General features: G+C 40.5%; 3 protein-coding genes and 1 long non-coding RNA gene across 4 annotated transcripts in view; 2 read left to right on the top strand and 2 right to left on the bottom strand.

The window, feature by feature from the left end:
- Positions 1 to 2,924: 2,924 nt before the first annotated feature.
- On the bottom strand, positions 2,925 to 9,774 carry dusp12 (dual specificity phosphatase 12). The gene is made up of 8 exons (XM_080440861.1): positions 9,672 to 9,774; positions 8,131 to 8,394; positions 7,785 to 7,898; positions 6,927 to 7,045; positions 5,717 to 5,804; positions 4,994 to 5,085; positions 3,974 to 4,053; positions 2,925 to 3,176 (listed from the first exon to the last, which is right to left on the bottom strand). The coding sequence occupies exons 2-8, from the start codon at positions 8,391 to 8,393 to the stop codon at positions 3,030 to 3,032; spliced, it is 903 nt and encodes a 300-aa protein (XP_080296987.1). The 5' UTR covers position 8,394; positions 9,672 to 9,774; the 3' UTR covers positions 2,925 to 3,029.
- LOC308094302 lies at positions 5,832 to 6,857 on the top strand. Its single transcript, XR_013933937.1, has 3 exons — positions 5,832 to 6,024; positions 6,071 to 6,125; positions 6,222 to 6,857. It is a non-coding gene; the product is annotated as an uncharacterized lncRNA (long non-coding RNA).
- Positions 9,775 to 13,525: 3,751 nt separating the features above from the next.
- On the top strand, positions 13,526 to 18,357 carry prg4a (proteoglycan 4a; the record flags this gene model as incomplete). The annotated part of the gene is made up of 15 exons (XM_080439794.1): positions 13,526 to 13,597; positions 13,866 to 13,959; positions 14,124 to 14,237; positions 14,445 to 14,489; positions 14,595 to 14,645; positions 14,805 to 14,855; positions 14,947 to 15,081; positions 15,585 to 15,758; positions 15,923 to 16,039; positions 16,537 to 16,623; positions 16,721 to 16,860; positions 17,005 to 17,164; positions 17,511 to 17,597; positions 17,778 to 17,906; positions 18,107 to 18,357. The coding sequence occupies 15 exons, from the start codon at positions 13,526 to 13,528 to the stop codon at positions 18,274 to 18,276; spliced, it is 1,626 nt and encodes a 541-aa protein (XP_080295920.1). The 3' UTR covers positions 18,277 to 18,357.
- Positions 18,358 to 18,565: 208 nt separating this feature from the next.
- Positions 18,566 to 19,540, bottom strand: part of LOC308094267 (nucleoprotein TPR-like) — a 39,738-nt gene continuing 38,763 nt past the window's right edge. Inside the window, exons 54-55 of the mRNA XM_080440810.1 lie at positions 19,413 to 19,502; positions 18,566 to 18,787 (exon numbers count right to left, since the gene is read on the bottom strand). Coding sequence (XP_080296936.1) covers positions 18,750 to 18,787; positions 19,413 to 19,502 — 128 coding nt within the window. The 3' untranslated portion in view covers positions 18,566 to 18,749. The remainder of the gene's footprint in view (positions 18,788 to 19,412; positions 19,503 to 19,540) is intronic.

Consider the following 19,540-nt stretch of genomic DNA (forward strand, 5'->3'; position numbering starts at 1 on the left):
ATTCTTATACATGATACTTCAACGCCTTGGTTTTGACGAAAAAATTATAAATTGCCTTAAAACTCTATATTACCAGCCGACTGCCAGAGTTAAAATAAACGGCAGCCTATCAGGAGTAATCAACCTGGAACGGGGATGCCGTCAAGGTTGTAATTTAAGCCCCGCCCTCTTTGCGCTATTTATAGAAGCACTAGCACAGACAATAAGGGAGGATGACTCCATAACTGGGGTCTCACTTAACGGTAAAGAACACAAGATATGCCTTTACGCGGACGATGTATTGGTCACACTTTCCGACCCCGATACCAGTCTACCAAAACTCATGTCCTGTCTTGAAAAATATGGTTCATATTCTGGATACAAACTAAATGTAAACAAAACTCAAACCCTTTCCTTCAATTACTCACCACAAGAGAATATATGTAAAAAGTATAACTTCAAATGGAACTCAGATGTTGTTAAATATCTGGGCATTAATATACCAAAAGATCTAGCCAACATTTATAAAGAAAATTATGACCCAATCACAAAAGAAATACAAAAGGATTTGGATAGATGGGTACCGCTGATATTTGGTATGTACGACCGAATAGAGACCATAAAAATGAACATTTTGCCACGATTGCTATTCCTATTTCAATCACTACCTGTGGAAATTCCAAAGAAACAATTTGATAACTGGAATAGAATGATCTCCAGGTTCATTTGGAGAGGTCAGAAACCTAGAATACGTTTCAAAACTCTACAACTACCAAAAGATAAGGGAGGCATGTCTCTCCCTTGCCTGGAAGATTATTATAAAGCAGCACAATTAAGATACTTAGTTTGTTGGTGCAACAATGAATATGATGCTAAATGGAAGGACATAGAACTGGACCAACTGAATGTCCCTCTCCAGGCCATACTGGGTGATAAAACACTCATGAAGCAGCACATAAAAGAAATAAGCGACTGGACAAAGGTCCCCCTAAATATTTGGTTTAAAGAATGCAAAGACCAAAAAATAGAAAGAGAGGTACGTTTATTAAAATGGGTGGCATATGATAAAGACTTTCCACCAGCACAGCTGGATTCTAGATTTAAACGGTGGAATCGGTACGGTATTACAACATACTGTCTGATTTCATCCAATACAGGCTTGGAGAGCTTCCAATACCTCATAGATAACCATAATCTAGAGAAACAGGATTTCTACAGATACTTGCAGTTAAGGCATCATTTTGAGAAAAACATAATGGTAGAGAAAAACGAAACAGACCTCATCAATATTTTCATTGATGCCTACAAAGGCAATATCACCAAAAAACTGGTATCAAGAATCTACTCGAGTCTACAGACCGCTAGGAACCACTCCACCCTCTATGTTAAACTTAAATGGGAAGAAGAAGCAGGCATAACTCTGACAGAGGACGAATGGCTGAATATATGTAATACAACAACCACTACCACTAGTTCTGGCCTTTGGAGAGAGTTCTCATGGAAGAACATGATTAGGTTCTTTATTACTCCAAGGAGAAAATACTTACAAAAAGGTACACCAGAGTCAGGGAACTGCTGGAGAAATTGCAATAAGACAATGGCTGACCACTTCCATATATTCTGGGACTGTCCAATAACCCAAAATTACTGGCTAGAGATCGTATCAGAAATCAACGCGATAATGGGTTCTGAACTTGAATGTACTTTTACCAATATTTACCTGAGTAACATACCAACCAAATTTAGCACCGCAGATAAATACCTTCTTAAAATACTACTGGTAGCCGCCAAAAAGGCTATAACCAGGAAATGGCTGGACAAAAATTCACCAACAAAGGGGGAGTGGATAGCCATTGTGCAGAACATATACGAAATGGAGAAACTAACATATTCTGTAAGACTCTGTATGGACAAATTTTGTAAATACTGGTTAAAATGGATATTACATATGAAAATGATTGTGTGAAAGACCATTGAGGATGTGGGGGGTTATATATCTGTATATATGTACAAGTACGTGAATCTGTGCTATGTGTGGAGGTACACTGCTTGAATTATTGCTATTACTTATTTATTTTATGTTACATATGAAAAGTATGCCTGTACTTTTTTACTTCTTGTTTTTTTATTTTTCTATACATATATGCTTATCTATTTTCTTTCCTACATAATTCCTTTCGGCAATATTTGGAAACCTGCTCCAAAACTCAGGAATGTATCATTGGAATAGCGACTGGAAAAAATCATGGACTTTAACAACAAAGACAATCAGACTGAGATCTCTCAACAAAAGAACTGAAGTTACCTTAGCTTAGGATTTCTCTCCTCTGGACTGAATAGCCCGCAACATATGAGTGTAAAAATATAACTGAAATGTACTCATCTAATTGTAATGTGATGCCCAACATGACCTACCTGTTCTAAAAAAGAAAAAAGAATAAAAACAAAGTTTAAAAAAAAAAAAGAGTGTGATGTCTGGATCTTCTGTAGTTAAATGCAGGTGACAAACCCTCCTCTCCACACGGGGGAAACTGCTGTAAAGCTCAGACCCCCCCCCCCCCCCCAAGGAATGGATAGGGGAGGGGAGGGGCGAAGAGGAGAGGGGGCGGGATTAATGGACTATGACGTCAAAGTTCAGGGGCCAATCACAGATTACTTTTTAGTCTAATTATTCAGAAAACCCCAGACCACAGAAAATCCACTGAATGTTCAAAGTTCAGGTTTTTTAAGTCTAATTGAGGTCATAAAACCCCACAAAAAAACATACAAAATAAAAAAAGTGAAAATGAATGTCATACAAACATACAAGCATACAAACATACAAGTTCACAGAAATACTTCCACAATCCAAGAATGTCAAAATGTATTTACCTCAAAGCCATAGAAGAAAGCTACACAATGACAGAGATATCTTTTATCAATTGTTTTATTATTAAAATGGGTAAGTTGATATAAGAGCTCATTGTGTCAAAATTGCTAAAGGAATTGAAAAGTACATTATCTGCAGCAAATAGGCAAGCAAGCGATAAATCTGTGTATGCCTGTGTGTGTTATTTTCTGTGTATGCTGAGTTGACGTATCTCATCGACTCTGTTCCGGTGCAGCCGGAAGGCCGGAGTGACCCATCGGCCACAGGAACACTGGTCTCCACACCAGTTGAATGAACCCAGTTTAGAGCTACACTTCGGACACAGCAGCTACACGGCACACAGACACATAACAGAACAGAGACAGAAACAGATTTAAGACAAAGAGATCCACCACTTTTTAGGCTTATGTGAATTTGATAGTTATGTTTTTCTTACCATATAGTTTCTTTTCTATGAAACAATATTTTTCAGTCTATGAAATACATTTTATAAGAGAAATCAAGGATAAACTGTTCGGATTAACATTTAATGTAATGATGTTAGTGGCAACGGGTGGTAGTCATTCTTGGGTACCAGGTTAATAGTAGACCCTTGAAGCATGTGGGAATGACAGACTGGGCCAGAATTGGTTAAACTGATTCATCGTTTAATCGTTCTCAATAATGGTAGAATAGTCAAAGATTATTTTGGTCAGTTATGCACATCTCTAATATTTTCAATGTGAACACAGCGACTTCTCATCATTTCTGTTCTTATGTCTTGGCACACAGCGATTACACGCTGAGCTGTTATGACCTCTCTTCCAAGAGCAAATAATATCTGCATAATATAATGCATATAGACCGTAAATACAAACTCTCCATAACTGTTTGAGCTTGCTGGCACTTGATTATCTAATCTTCAGAATATTCACATGAAAGCAGTTGATGGATACACATTTTCTTTTTGACAACTTTTTGGTCATTCGCTTAATTTTGTTGCAACATTTGAATGGAAACTTAAGAGTTTATCAGTATAACTTCCGCAAGACTGTATACCATTAAGAAACACTCTGGTCAATATCTTCGCTTAAGTATTATACTTATATTAATATACTGTATTATTAGTATGTGTGTGTATCTTACCTGCCCATCCATCACCCCCAGTAAGGCCTGTTCCATCCACTGGACTGGTTCTATGAAGTACGACGTACATTGTACGTCACCTAAACAACAATACAGGATTTAACTTAAAACGAGATACAGAAATATTCTCACAGATACTGTAACGTAACACCTCCTATGACATACAGTTTGTGTGTGTGTGTGTGTGTGTGTGTGTGTGTGTGTGTGTGTGTGTGTGTGTGTGTGTGTGTGTGTGTGTGTGTGTGTGTGTGTGTGTGTGTGTGTGTGTGTGTGTGTGTGTGCTTATTTATCGTTAATGCTATTTTTCTTGTTAATTATCTGTCATCTGATCTCATCCCTTGACATTTTGGCATTATGGAAGTATTCATGTCAACAAAGCACACCGAATTGAAAATTGAATATATGGGTGGTCCGAAGCTGTAATTTACTGATGACATCATCGATCTCCATATAAAAGGGACAAGGACTGACAGTTGCAGAGATCTCCATTATGGGCCTATCGGTCGGATCGGCGGTGCCACGTAGGTGTGTGGGCCGACAGTGGCCCGAAATCTAGTTACTGAAAATCTCAATGTCCACTCTAAAGTGGAAAAAAAACAGACGAGGCCAGAGAAGGCATCATTGCTTTAGTAGAACCGTTCAGTGGCCAACAGCAGAAGACTGTGGCTGTATTGGGCAGCTTCCAGATGAAACTGTGTGCCATGTTAGTGAAGAAGGGAATCTATGCCCTGCAAACCGTGCATGGAAGGTAAATAGATAAAACATATTTATTCAGCCCGCCGGGCTTTTGTGGACTTGTGTGAATATGGTGACTTGACACCCATACTTCCTATATGAGTAATAACAACATACTATTACACGCTCTACACAGTTAGTAAAATAACATATCTTAAAATCTTCCATGTTCCATGTCCTCTTATAATATCTACACAAACAGATAATGTATGTATCTAATATCTAAAGACACCCTGGCTGGTTTGCAGATCATCAATAGGTAATATAATTGTCAGGCCTTCTTACCAGTGAGGTTACTGGCCTTCCTGTAACTAAAGGCTAAGGCTCCACTCCCCACTGGATGACTCAGAATACTGGAATCACGGAACAGAGTTCTTCTGCAGATCGGGGAACACATAAAACAAATGCATACTCATATACCATAGTTAAAAGATTAGACCCTTGTTTCTTTGTGCATCTCTGAAAGACACCATCATTACCTGTCCTTCCCTCTTGTCCTTTACTACCATTTTCTTGTCATGAAAACTCGAGTTGTTAGTTAATTATTATTGCATATCGTTGCTGACGGGCAGAAACCTCCATATTTCAATGTATTTTCGTAAATGAATGCCATACTTCATCATACAACAGTGTCACACAAAAGTAGCAAAACCTAGCAGATCAAGCTTGTAGATCTGCTATTTTGTGACGATATGGAGTTGACAATACAGTTCCACTTTGGTATAGTTCTAGGCTTGGATGTGCTCCCTGTAGCATTACACCATTCTGGGAGCATCTAGAGAAGAACTAAGGCAAGTGGGGTGGAGGAGGTTTTCCAGACAGCTGTAGCAGTAACAGTGGTATACAGTAGGTCAGCATCGAAAGCTCAGTGTAAGTGAAGGTCTTTAAATGGACAGCCAATCAATACAGCTGTCAGCTGACACAGCACAGTGACTGAGTGTCATGCCAGGTTATTTCGCCATGAGGTTTCCAAATGTATTCATTCAGTTCGTCGTTTTCATCCCTCACCTGCACTTCCTGCACCTATAGGAAACGTCCGAAGAGCTGGAGTGGGCAGGGTCCGCAGCAAACACCTCCCTGGGGACGTGTTGCAGTTCTGCATGCGCACACACGCACACACGCGCACACACACACACACACACACACACGCGCACACACGCACACAAATATAAAGGATTTTATTCCATTCATTGTACTTGCATAATGGATGTGAATAAAAGTCTTGAACCAGGACTTCACTAGTTGACATTTTCTAACATTGGCTGGTAAACCACACAGTTCTGCACATTTAACTGATTTTACTTTGTTGTATAATGGTGTCAAATGCTGAAAAATATATCACAATATGTCACAAGTAGATAGATCTGCTATTTTCGGTGCACGACACCACTGTACAACGTATAAATTAGCATTTTATGTTAGTATCATATTAGCCCTGGGGGAACCTTGCAGGAACGGTGGTTTTGGAGTGGGAGTGAACCTTCAAGACCATCGATAGGGCTCGCTCTTTCAGGCTAGTATCATTTAGGTCAATCAGGTTCATTTAATTGAGGGGAGCCAAAATCGTGATCGAGATAAGACTTTGATTAATTGTGCAGCCCTAATGTATGGACAATGAAGTTAATCTAATATCTTCTTTTATCACATACCCAGCCTTTATTTACCCTGGGTGGGGCTGACAAAAGGACAAAAAGGGGTGACATAATGTTATGCTGATTGCCAATTGGCCAGCAAAAGGGCAAACATCATTGTTTGCACTTTTGCTGTTGCAAATGTCAAACAACATGGATGAAACCATCAAACACAGTAGTTGTATATTTAGTTGAGTAATATTTACTCAATATTTAGTACACGGAAGAAAACGGTGACATTCAACCAACCATTCACAGAATAGCTACCATAGTTTGGTATGGTGACCAAACTATGCTCTCAGCCAACTCTCTCTTAACATTGTTGGGGAATCCCAGCGTGGGTTCTATTTGACAGTCATGTTAATTTATTAATTGAATTAAAGTGTTGATCAAATGTCATTTTCATATTGTCCTGGTGAACAAATAAGGCTAATTATTGTCTGGCATTCATTGCTGCCCTCAATGTGTGTGTGTGTGTGTGTGTGTGTGTGTGTGTGTGTGTGTGTGTGTGTGTGTGTGTGTGTGTGTGTGTGTGTGTGTGTGTGTGTGTGTGTGTGTGTGTGTGTGTGTGTGTGTGTTCTCATTACCAGGGTATTTTTCAGTGATCTTGGTCAGTCTGTATTGTTTGTATAAAGGACTAGAGGCATCGATTTCACACTGCATGGCCTCATACAGACAGAGCTGCTCCTCAAACCCTGGATTCACCCTGGAACACATCAATACAGTCTAGCCTGAGTAGGGATGGGACGATATGAAAATGACGTCACGAAAATTGTGGCAAGAATTATTGCGATTAACGATATTATCGTGATAATCAAAATATGCTTAAAACTTAAAATGGCACTTTTGTTAACGACCTCAACCCCCAGCATCCCTATTCTGGGGGCGTCTACAAAAGCTTGTACATCTGCTATCTTTGGCGAATCGATTTGTGTAGACTAGAGTGAAATAAGAGCATACCAAATGCGCTCTTTACAGGTCCGTTTTATCAAGTATAGAGGGTTTAAGTGGCACTGAATTTGCAACTCAACAAAAGCTAATTCATCCTAGTGTATGATGGAGGACAATGGCACGATAAATTTAAATCTCTGCGATACGATTATTGTGAGCGTTTTTTTATCACAATAAACTATAACGATTATCGTCCCATCCCTAAGCCTGAGTTCTACTTATTTGCATGCGGGTGTCACAAACCAAAAACAGCCGATCTACAAGCTAACAATGTGCAGCAACACATCATGACCTTGTACATTTGCTATTTTTCGTTTGTCAACTCAGCATACACTCATGATTTCACCAGTCTATGACATCAGTCATCTCTAGAGTTGGGCAAAGACCGTGGACAGACGCATAGACAGACATGCTGCATACATAATTAGATTACTGGAATGTATAGAGAGAGCATGCATGCATGCATGTACAGTGAGACAGACAAGGGTTCTTACTGTACATCTTGCTTGACATTCTGTAGTCTTTGGTAAGCTTCAGCGAAACTCAGTTGATGTTTCTTCATCAGGTAGGCTGTTACTATGGTGGCACTACGACTACAACCTGCATAACTGAGACACACACACACACACACACACGTCAGGGATTTTCGTGAACAGACACATTGAGAAAACGATTTTCACCCAATACTTGACAATTCCATGGCTAGTACCTTAGTTTTTTAATGAGGGCGTTTTTGAGACAACCGGGGGGAAAAAAACAATATTTACTTTCAACGTGTGCGAAGACTAAATTAGCTCAAACTGCAAATAGCAAGGTCTACATTTGACCCTTGACCCCTACCAGTGAACCAGTGCAGCCCCTCCTCCTTCCACAGCTTCATGGATGAACAGGAAGCTGTCATCCATGTAGCTCAACAGGTCTGAAGTAGCGTCATCATAAACGTTGATCCACTTCCTGTGAAAACCTTCATCGGCAGGAAGCAGGCGGGTGGGATCTTCAGAGTCTACCGATAGGATGTGAGTGACGGCTGCATCAACCAATCCCGGTTTGTCATTGAGGTCCGCCGCTCTGCCGATGAAAAGTCCAGGATCTACCAGCAGCATGCTATAGAGAGAGACAAATAAAAAGAGACATGAGACATTTACATTATGAGGGAAGTAAAGGAGAGAGAGAAGGCTAGAAGATTAGAGCAAGGGTCTTCAACAGGGGGTCCGGGACCCCTAGGGGGTCCTCAGAGTTACTACAGGGGGTCCGCCAAATCTATGTGTGGTATGATATTTTTTTTTATCTTAACCACTTGATTCCTAGCATCCCTTTTCTGAAGAGAACCTTAGCCAAAAATAGCAGATCTGCAAGCTCACAACGCCTCGTGCTGCGAGGCGTTGTGAGCTTGTATTTTGGCAAAGAGGTATAGGTGTAGACTAGAGGGAAAAAAGAGCAGACCACGACGCGTACACAACACAATTTTATACAATATAGAGGGGGTCCTTTCTTCATCTCGCTCTCAGCTAGGAGGTCATTGGGCAACGTTGAAGACCCCTGGATTAGAGTAATACATAATACATAAGTGAAAAGAGAAAGAGAATAGAAATATGAAGTAATGTCAAGGAGGACAAGCCTATTATCCACTTAAACCCCATGGTTGAACACTCCTTCTGGGCTCTATGCTAGTGTCCTTTCTGTTTGCTGTTATTGTGGGGAAAGCTTTTGCTGAAAATAGTCGATCGTCAAGCACGCGACACGTTGTGAGCTTGTCGATTTGCTATTTTCTGTGAAAGCTTTCCCCACAATACGGACGCTGGGGTTTAAGTGGTTAATAACTTTAACTGTCACTGGCCCCCTCCTGATTTTGAAAATAACATGACAGTGACAACAATTATTTCAATCGTTTTTACCCATAGAAGCGTGTGTGTGTGTGTGTGTGTGTGTGTGTGTGTGTGTGTGTGTGTGTGTGTGTGTGTGTGTCTGTGTGTCTGTGTGTGTGTGTGTGTGTGACTATACAATATATATACATACACGGCACACACACACACACACACACACACACACACACACACACACACACTGTACTCTTCATAAAGTGACTGAACTAGATTAAAAGCTATGTTTCTATATAAGTAGTTAGCTACACAACATATTACTATTACGTATAATTAGACAGTACATTGAAGCTATTAATGCAGTTTCGCTGGAGAGCTGATGAGTGGGGTGCTCCTTCCATTCCGACATCTCACCACTCCGACTAGTGGCTTCCGCGTGCGGTTATGGTTAGGGTTAGGGTTAGGTATAGGGTTCGTCAACGTCGGAAAGGCGACATGTCGGAAAGGAGAAATGCACCCCTGATGAGTTATGCAGCTATTAGGCTAAATTAAATTACATACCTTTTAGCTCCGTTACGTTCAGCTTTTACTTTCACACGTATTTAGATCTATTTTGATTTATGTATAATTCCCATTAAACTTAGCTAGTGTAATCAAACAATACTGCAGAATAATAATAATAGAAACAATAAACTCATGTGACTCCAAAAAAGCAGTTTGGTTCGCCAGTCCTAAACGTCCGGTCAACAACACACCCCTGGAATTTATGTTCCGGGAAGGCAAACACATCAGAAAAACAAAAAGACAACATACTCGAACAAGCTTGGTGACTATGACATAACACTACTTTTAGATACGCACTCCCTCCGTTAAATAAAGGGTTTATACTAGTTTTTATGTCGCTGATTGATTATAATGTTTGTGAATTGTCAGTTCATGGTGTGTCTCAGATTGGTATTCTCGTAATCGCCGCCAGAGGCCGACAAAGGATGTGAAAGTGATTCACTGCTCATCTGCCAGTCTGCAGTGTAGTGTTACGTTCAAAGTTAAAAACTTAGTGTATCAGTGATCAGTCTAGTAATAAAACTAGACCATTGGTTCTCAAAGTGGGTCCCCACTCTCAAAGGGGGTACCCCCTCAAGGCCCCAGGGGTCCTTGGGGGGGGGGGGGGGTACCAGGGGGTCCCGACTCCCCAGCAAAATCTGTATAGTGTCACAATCATTTTAACAACTTTAACCATATTTTATACTTTGGCTATTCAAAAATAGTAGATCTACAAGCTCATAGCGCAAGGGGTCCGCAGCCAAATACATATCACTTTGGGGGACCTTGACATGAAAAAAACTACTGATCTAGACTAAAAAGACACAAATCCAAAAAAAATACACAGCAAGACAATTCTTTCAATTGATGTTCGCACTATGCTCTTCTTTCAATCTGTGTGTGTGTGTGTGTGTGTGTGTGTGTGTGTGTGTGTGTGTGTGTGTGTGTGTGTGTGTGTGTGTGTGTGTGTGTGTGTGTGTGTGTGTGTGTGTGTGTGTGTGTGTGTGTGTGTGTGTGTGTGTGTGTGTGTGTGTGTGTGTGTGTGGGCGCGCGCGCGACGAATACAAAACACGGGGCGATCAGCGTGCCGGTTACCCTGAGAACGTCCATCCCACAGTCTGTTCAGTGTTAGAACATTATGTGACACTGTGCGGCGCTAATAAAGATTTACAACATGTTTTATGATCTCAGATACAATTACCAGACAGTGACCACACACTCCTCCTCCTGGGCTCATTAAGAACTGTAGATCAGCTATAGTGGCTGAACAACATGTTAGCCTGTTTTTTCTGTATGACTCACACTTTATGGTTTCTCATTTCATCTCCCTTTCTCTTTGTCTTTCTCAGACAGGACACTTTTAATTAACATCAAACACAACCACACACATAGGCCTACACACGGCCAGACCAGACTAGTTGTGGTGGTGTGGCTATGCGTCAGAGCAGTATCAGGTTGCATGTGAACACAGTGGGAGTGTTGTGTGTTGTGGTGTTTGGTTTGAACAGACTGTGCAGTCCTGATGTTGGGTCAAGGATTAAGCAGCAGCTGGTCTGTAGGAGTGTTAACAGGCCGAGAGGTAACAGACATTGTGTCACAGTGTCTGACTCCATCAACACCGACTCCATCAGCAGCACCAGGTCATATCAGCCTGTCTATCTGCATCCCTTCACACCACTGTGCCAAACAGGTGGTGTTGTGGTTGAGATACTCATACAGTAGGGATAGGCTATGTGCAGTATCCCTGCTGGCCTAAGGCAGTGGTTTTCAACCTTTTTCATGCCAAGGACCCCTAATTGATATACATTAGCGCGGCACTCGGTGCCGCGCTAATGTATAGCTTGTATATCTGTATATAGCTTGTATATCTGCTATTTTTGAATAGCCAAAGCTAAGTGGTTAAATGATTGCGACACTTATGTTAACTCATTTTGCTGGGGACCCCTTGGTACCCCCTCAAGGACCACTGGTGGTCCCCGGACCACTGGTTGAAAACCACTGGCCTAAGGAATGAGTCCTCTCAGTCCTGTGCCTAATCCATCTGCCCCACAGTTTGCCTACTATACTGTCAATCTCTTATTGACAGTACATTGACAGGACAGACCGTCCGTCCATTTTTACAGCCGTTAAATCCATGTGAATTTAAGACCATACAGAATATTTACCTTGAAGTTTAAATAAATTCAACTGTGATTCACAGTGATACTAACTTGAGATACAATGTGACTTTGACAGCCCACACACAGACACTGACACACACACACACACACACAGGCAGGCATACATGCGCGCATGCATGCACACACTTCAATTAGATTTTGGTAGTTGGAGTGAAAATTCTTAAAACAAATTAAATAGTTAAAGATACGTACGTAAGTGATAACAGTGTGTGTGTGTGTGTGTGTGTGTGTGTGTGTGTGTGTGTGAGAGAGAGTTAAAATAAGTGTTAAGCTCTATAGCAATCACTGCTTTAGAGTGTTTGTTCAGTAACAGGGGTCTCCCAAGTCCCATCTCTCCAGCTCTTTAGTGAAGAGCTCTCATCCAATCAGGAAAGAGAAGTCATATACTGTAGCATACAGGATAAACAAGTGATATTGGAATGATTAAACAAATAAATGGGCAGCCAAAATTGGAACTTGAACACAAGCTGATAATGCCCACTTTGTGGGGTTCCCTCTCCTGCTTGGATGAAAAGTGACCCACATGAAAATGTATTTTCTCTTAACAAAGAGCTGGAGAGACTCCTGTTTCTGAACAAACACTTTATAGCAAGGATTACTATCAGAATAGAGCTTTACATTAAACGTTTTGCTTTAACCAGAAAACATCACTTACAGCTCCTTTAAAACAACAGGGCCTTTTATTAAATTAATACATTTTAAACAAAAACTTATTTTCTGCAAGCTCCAAAAGTATTCCCTCACATAATATAGTGACAAAATTAAATATTTTAGTTGATTCTTTTTTTTTATCTGATCAATGCCATTGTACTCGCCACACCATTTTTGATTGCCAAAGTGCTTCCAAGCCTGAAGCGTGATTTACTGTATACTTTGTCATACAACGGTTCGTTTTTTAACTTTCAGAGTTAAATTAACTCTCAGGTTTTTGCAGTGTACTGCATCTTAGTCTTTGTTATCTTAGCACTACTGTAGTAAATACACATTTCTTGTTCTGTGCATTATGGTTTCCCACCTTCTTCTATGCTCTATGAACTATTACCTCTTTCCACTGTTCTTTTTGTGGATTTCTCGAGATTGAAAGGAGGGAGAAGTTCCGCACAATGTCTTCACTTACAAAAAACAGTTTTATTGAGTACAGCACAACGTTTCGGTCCCACTGACCTTAATCAGGTGTCTGATGACACCCGTCTCATGTGATGATGCGGGACTTCTCCCTCCTTTCAGGTCAGTTTTTGTCTATGCACCTGTCGTTGAGCGAGAAGACTCTTTCTATTAAGATTCCTAAAGATTAAAAGTAGAAATATGAAGCCCAGTGGACACAAACCACAACTTTATATAATGAAAAATTGACATCTCAGGATGGACACCAGTGATGCTGTACCTGAGTACATAACCATGAATGCAACTTAATAGCTTGTCTGCATAGTTCACACTCTTTTAATTTAGGTGAGGCTTAATGAGGCCTCATGTAAAGGAATGTTTGTTTCTTTTTTGTGGCTAAATAAAGTACGGTAATTAAGGCAGTTAAAGGCAGTCGTGTGTCACCTCTGGTCTGAAGACATTTCCAGTGTGTAGGAGTTTGTTTCCAGTCTGTGTAGTAATTCTAAATCTAATTGGTCTGGTGATGGGAAGTGTGTGTGTGTGTGTGTGTGTGTGTGGGGGGTGTAGTGTCCTGTCCCAGTCCAGTTGATGGGTATAAAAGGCCAACAGGGCCAGGCTGACAGACAAGAGTTGAAGAAGGAGCAACAACTTACAGAGAAGGTAATAACTATGGAGCTGTACATTTTCTTTATCTACCTAGTGTATCTAACTGATGTTCTTTTTAGCATCCTGCATCTCTTTTTAATTTAATTTAAATATTTTTTTTATTTGGGAAGAACAAGGCACAAGCATAATCAGTGTACATATAATGATGTATACTGTAGTCATTGTCATGTCTCTCTTCTGTGGCTTTTCTCTGTGTAAACATCGACTCAAATTAGTTTCCTCTCTTTGTTTCAAATCTCTTGCACTGCATTGTTGTCTGAAGTATTTGATTAAGATGATGATGATGGAGATGAAGATGTGGTCCTTGTTCCTGTTGGTTGGCCTGGCTGTGACCTTTGCTGCTGCCACTGCACCAGGTAACAAAATGCAGATACACGTAGTATTATTATTATTATGCATATATTTGGAACAGTTTGTATTTTACACTTTTCTTAACAAAGTTGCAAGGTACTCAAAAACTAAATGACTATGAATGGAAGATTAGTAAAGGTAACACTGTGTGTGTGGGTATAATCTCCAGATCAGTCCTGTAGGGGGCGCTGCAAAGAGTCATACAGGCGAGGTCGACTTTGTGAGTGTGACCCAAGCTGTACCCGCTACAAAACCTGCTGCCAGGACTACCAGATACACTGCGGTACAGACCTTTCTAACACCAATATAACAATATTCTGCAGGGATGTAGTGTCTATTTAAAATATATTTAGTCTTACACATACTGGTGTGTCAGTCTGTTTTTTTTTATCAGCCAGAGGCATTGGCTGCTGATATCACAATGAATAGCAGAACCTTTTTTCTTCTTCTCTCTCTTCATCTATTCCCTACAACCATGCCCCTCACACAGGTCAGACGAAGAGGTCAGACAGTGCCAGTGAGGAATGGGTTGCAGGTAAAAGTATATGCAATATACTTCCATTGAACCTTTTTGGTTTTGCCTATCTGTACCAAATCTCAAAATGACTGGATGTGACCGTATGTAATTTGATGTCTTCAGATAAAAATCCTGGTCCATCCTACGCCCAGAGCATAACGCCCCCAGCCCCTGGTGAGTAGTTAACTGAGCAGAGGCTAAGGTCAAAGGTCAAATAATGATTTTTTTTTTGGATGAAGCTTAAGAACTCTTTTCAATTCCATATAGAACCTTTTTGGTTTTGCCTATCTGTACCAAATCTCAAAATGACTGTATGTAATTTGATGTCTTCAGTTAAAAATCCTGGTCCATCCTACGCCCAGAGCACAACGCCCCCAGCCCCTGGTGAGTAGTTAACTGAGCAGAGGCTAAGGTCGAATTACTGTTGACATGTATAGTCTTGCTATGGTAACATGTACGATTGCGTCTTTGTCAGAGGCCAAACTTGGACTAGGACTAGGATCCTGCCCACAGTTTCCTGGTTTCAGAGGTCAGGGGTCATCAACCAATAACCCTTTGACTGACAGCTCCTCTGGCCTCCCTGCTGCATCACCCAGTTCTCATCTAGATGGTTAGGTTTTAATTTATTCATTTATTAAAGTCTTACTGTGTTACTTTTTCAATTAAACAAGCTATTTTTGATATAATCTTTCACTGGTATATTTTTCACAATAACCATTACACATTAATGTGTTTTCGACAACTTCTCGCTATTAAGCGCTATTTTTATTCCCGAGTGTCTGACCCGCCAAAATGACATAAGCACCGGATGTACTGGAAATGTATTTATGTACTTTACAGTTAATAAAGTTTTAAAAGTAAAAGTTTCTGACAACTTCTTGTTATGTTCCAAAATATCCTCAGCACTGCTTCTTGAGTGGTACTTCCATATAGACAAATGCTGTAAGGACAACGGCGCTACCAGAGGCGTCACCAAAAAGACAATTAAAATGAATGTTACACAGTATGACTTTAGATTTAATACACAATAGTTTTTCTTTGTGCCTAAAATGGAAAGGTCCACTAACCAGTGTCTTTATTTCGCCCTCTTCCCTTTGCTCCTGCCTTCTCCAGTCATCACCTCTAAACTTGTAAAGGGTTTGGTCAGCCTGTTGCCATTCATTATACCCCCCCCTTCCGACCGTGCTGCTCCGTCTCTGAGCAGCAGTGGTCCTGTCGGCCCCTCTGGTCCGGGAGAAGTCCAACAGCTGTCGTCACAAGCACCAGGTCTTTATGGGAAACTATTTGGTGAGAGAGACATTCAATTCATCTTCATTTCAGTTCATTATATTTGAGTTTGTAAATTTTCAATTTCTTTATTTGATTAAAAAAATAAATAATCACATGCTTTTTCAAATGAAATCAAAATAGTTATTTGTATTTAATAATTTTTTATTTGTTGTTGCTTCCAGGCCTTAATGCACCTCCAGGCTCCAGACCTAGTACTCTGCAGGAGGCAGCCCAGGCTTTGGTAGCCCAGGCTTTGGAAGGCTTATTGGGGGCAGGCAGCCCACAGGGACCAGCAGCAGGTTGGAAAGACCATTCTGTGTCTGTGTCTGTTAATGTGCATGCATGTACTGTACTATGTATCTTATCTTCCAATTCACCCAGTCTCAGATAAGCTAAAAATCTACTTCACATTTAAACTGTGTGTAAGCCTAATTAAAATTTAAACACACCATTTACAGAGGATATAAAAAAAAACGTATTTTCATATAAACTGCTTTAAGGCTAATATATATTGCAGCATGACAAAGATGACATACAGTATCTATACGTAACATAAATGTCGTACCACACAGTTGTATCATAAAAGTATAAATTAGCCACACCCCTTAATGACAAACAGGGATAATCATCCCATACCTTCATATTATGGGCTTCAATCCAAACCACCACTTTTTTAAAGCATTTCAAATTAAACAGATCCCACACATTTTTAAGAATGTGCTCTTTTGAGTAACGGCATAACTCTGGAGTCTGTGCATAGCTCAGTTTGTGTGTGTGTGTGCTCGCATGTTTCTAGGGTTGCCCCTTAGTAGTGACCTATGCAGCGTTTCTCCCATTGATGGACTAACAGCGCTCAGCAACGGGACGATCCTGGTATTCAAAGGTAATTTGGAATTCCCCAAAAAAAATCAATAAAAGTCTGACTACCATTTAATTACATGAGTTTATGGTGTGTGTTGCTGTTCATGTGTCCATTCCAGGTAAGTTGTTCTGGTCAGTTGACCCACGCAGCCGCTCAGTTGGACCACCCCAGAATATAACAGATACTCTGGGCATCCCGTCTCCGATTGATACCCTCTTCACACGCTGTGACTGCCAGGGAAAGACCTACATTTTCAAGGTACAATGCTTGCTACCAGGCCAGCCGATGCTGATCTTCACTTCACCCCCCCTCTGGCACCTACACTGTAAAATCCTGACACACACACACACGTTTCACATTCCTTCTCTTTTCACTCCTTACCTGCACACCCCACCACTCCAGGGAGATCAGTACTGGCGTCTGGACAGTAACATGAAGGTAGAGCCAGGTTTCCCCCAGTCTCTGTCCTCTGGATTCTCTGGTCTGAAAGGGCCCATCAGTGCAGCACTGAGTCAACCGGAAACCAAAGGCAAACCTGAGACCATCTACTTCTTCAAGAAAGGTAAGAAAGATTAGATTAGCAAACTGGCAGTATGGACGTAGAATTGATAAAATCAATTAATAGAAATAAATATAGTATAGAACATATGTTTCCATTTATAGGAATGCTTTGCATCTGTGTCAAACACCTTAGAGGAATTAATCCATCCATGGGAGTGTTTGTTCAATATGCAGTAGCGTTGGTTATGTATCCATAGCAAAAAAGCATCATCCGTTTCCCCAATGAAGTAGGTGGCTGTTGATATGGAATTTGGGCTCTCCATACTTCTACGATATAAAGATATTTTGCATGCAGCTGCAGTAGTCCATTTTATTGTTCTTTTCTCCTCTCGCTTTCTCACTCCTAGGAGACAACATGCAGAAGTTTGTTTTCCCCTCGGAGAGTACTCCCTCATGCAGTAAAAAATCCCCCAAATCACCTTCCAAGAAGACTGGTGAGTAACAGATCAGCAAGAGATGAAGCCATCTACTAGAACTACTGACCCACATTTTTACTGTGCACTGGTCTTCATTTGCTTCAGACTTTTGTCTCCAAATGTGTGGCTAAGTAGAAATAATCTGGATACTATGTCCAGTTTATTAATTTAGTGTTCTTATTATCGGTTGACCTCCAGGAGCGCATCTAGGTGGAGAGATCAACCTTCATGTCTCTCTGAAAGGATTTCCTCTGCCGATCACCGCTGCTCTTTCCTTCCCCAACCCTAAGAAGAGTGACACATATGACCCCTACATCTTCTCAGGGAGTAAGAGCCTCTCATTATGGCAAAACAAAACATTCTCAAAGGACATTAAGAAAATGTTAAAGATGAAGCTTTCGGAAGACTGCAGTTTAATTAACAATACACAAGTACACACGTAGTATGTATGAATTTAAAAATAAGCTTTTAGAGGGCATTTGAACCATTTCATATAATATTCTAAACTTTCCATTGTCTTTCTCCAGATCTGTTCTTCAGCATCAAGATTTCTGGTGACCTACCAGCTCTGGTGAAACCTGAAAGCTTTGCGGCCCATGGCAGCGTCCCTCTGTCCCAATCTACCAAACCTGGCCAGATTGAACCCAAGAAACCCTATCCAATCAACTCCATCCAAGCCTGGCTTCAGTGCCCCTAAAACTCCACATAGGCTACAGTACTGGAATGGATTGAAAGGACACTTCTTGATGCATCATAGCGATACACAGAGTACACATATGATGGACATGAGAATTGTTTTGGACAGCATAAGCGTGAAAAATGTACCTTTAATAACTATCACTGGCTGATAAAGATTTATTTTATTCTAATTTGAATTGACATAGATGGTAAATTACCTTTCTATCCATTCTGTGTGGATTTTCTTTTGGCACGTGAGCAACACAAATAAATCACCAACGCTTCTTGTTATTTCAACTTTATTATCTAATCAAAATTCTTAGCATAGCATAACACAGACCAAAATTAACATTTGCTTGAGATTTCAAAACTATGAGGACTAACAATGAATTAACAATAAAAATTACAGAACAACTGAAAAGTCTAACTGAAACAAAGAAAAGAAAACAAGAACCAAAAGTCAAAGCACTGCTGGTGCTGATGAAATCATGACTAAGAGTGGCCTCCTCTGCCCATGGTTCCTCCTCTTCCTGCGAGAAGAGAGAGAAATTGAAATTACGACTTCCATCTCACAATTACCTTTGTGAAAATAATTCAAATATTATCCCAATACTAATGCAATGTGTACTTCTTTTGTTGTTGTATTTGCTGCTTTTCCGCTAATAAACATAATCATCACATTACAACTGCCTCCAGCCTGTTCTATAAGTAGTGGATGGTTTTCTCCAGACATAAAGGTGTGTCCAAATGATTTTGGTGAAGCCGAAGCTTTAAAATTGTCACACTGGGATATCAATATAGGGATGGGTCCATAAAGGCCGTCTCCCAACTTGCCATTTTTACTTGAAAGATTTTCAGTGATTGTGTTTTTAAAGAAACTCAAGTGTACATAATGTAACAGTGTGGGATTTAACTGGGGAAAGAGAAGTCCGTCAATATAGCAGACATCCATCTTAGTGGATCTGGCCCATTACAGTGTTCTCCTCATGTGAACATAACAGTTAGCTTGTTAGCCTTTAAATAGCTCACCACCAGCTATCTGAACTGAGTAAAGGTACTTTGAAATGATGAAAACAAGACAACGGTGTTGTGACATTTTAAAATCAAAATGGTTTTCTTTTCCGACAAAACTGCAGGGTTATTTAGGGGTCAAACCTCTGCGGATGAGCGTAGTCCGGCCGTCCCCTCTTCGACCTCCCCCTCTGGCGCTTGACATGGGGCGACGCTGAGCAACACTACTGGTGTCTGTAGACAAAAAGCCAAAGATAAGAGAGAAGAACATT

The sequence above is a fragment of the Gymnoscopelus braueri genome, assembly GCF_963280865.1.
Source record: "Gymnoscopelus braueri genome assembly, chromosome: 10".
NCBI classification, from domain to species: domain Eukaryota; kingdom Metazoa; phylum Chordata; class Actinopteri; order Myctophiformes; family Myctophidae; genus Gymnoscopelus; species Gymnoscopelus braueri.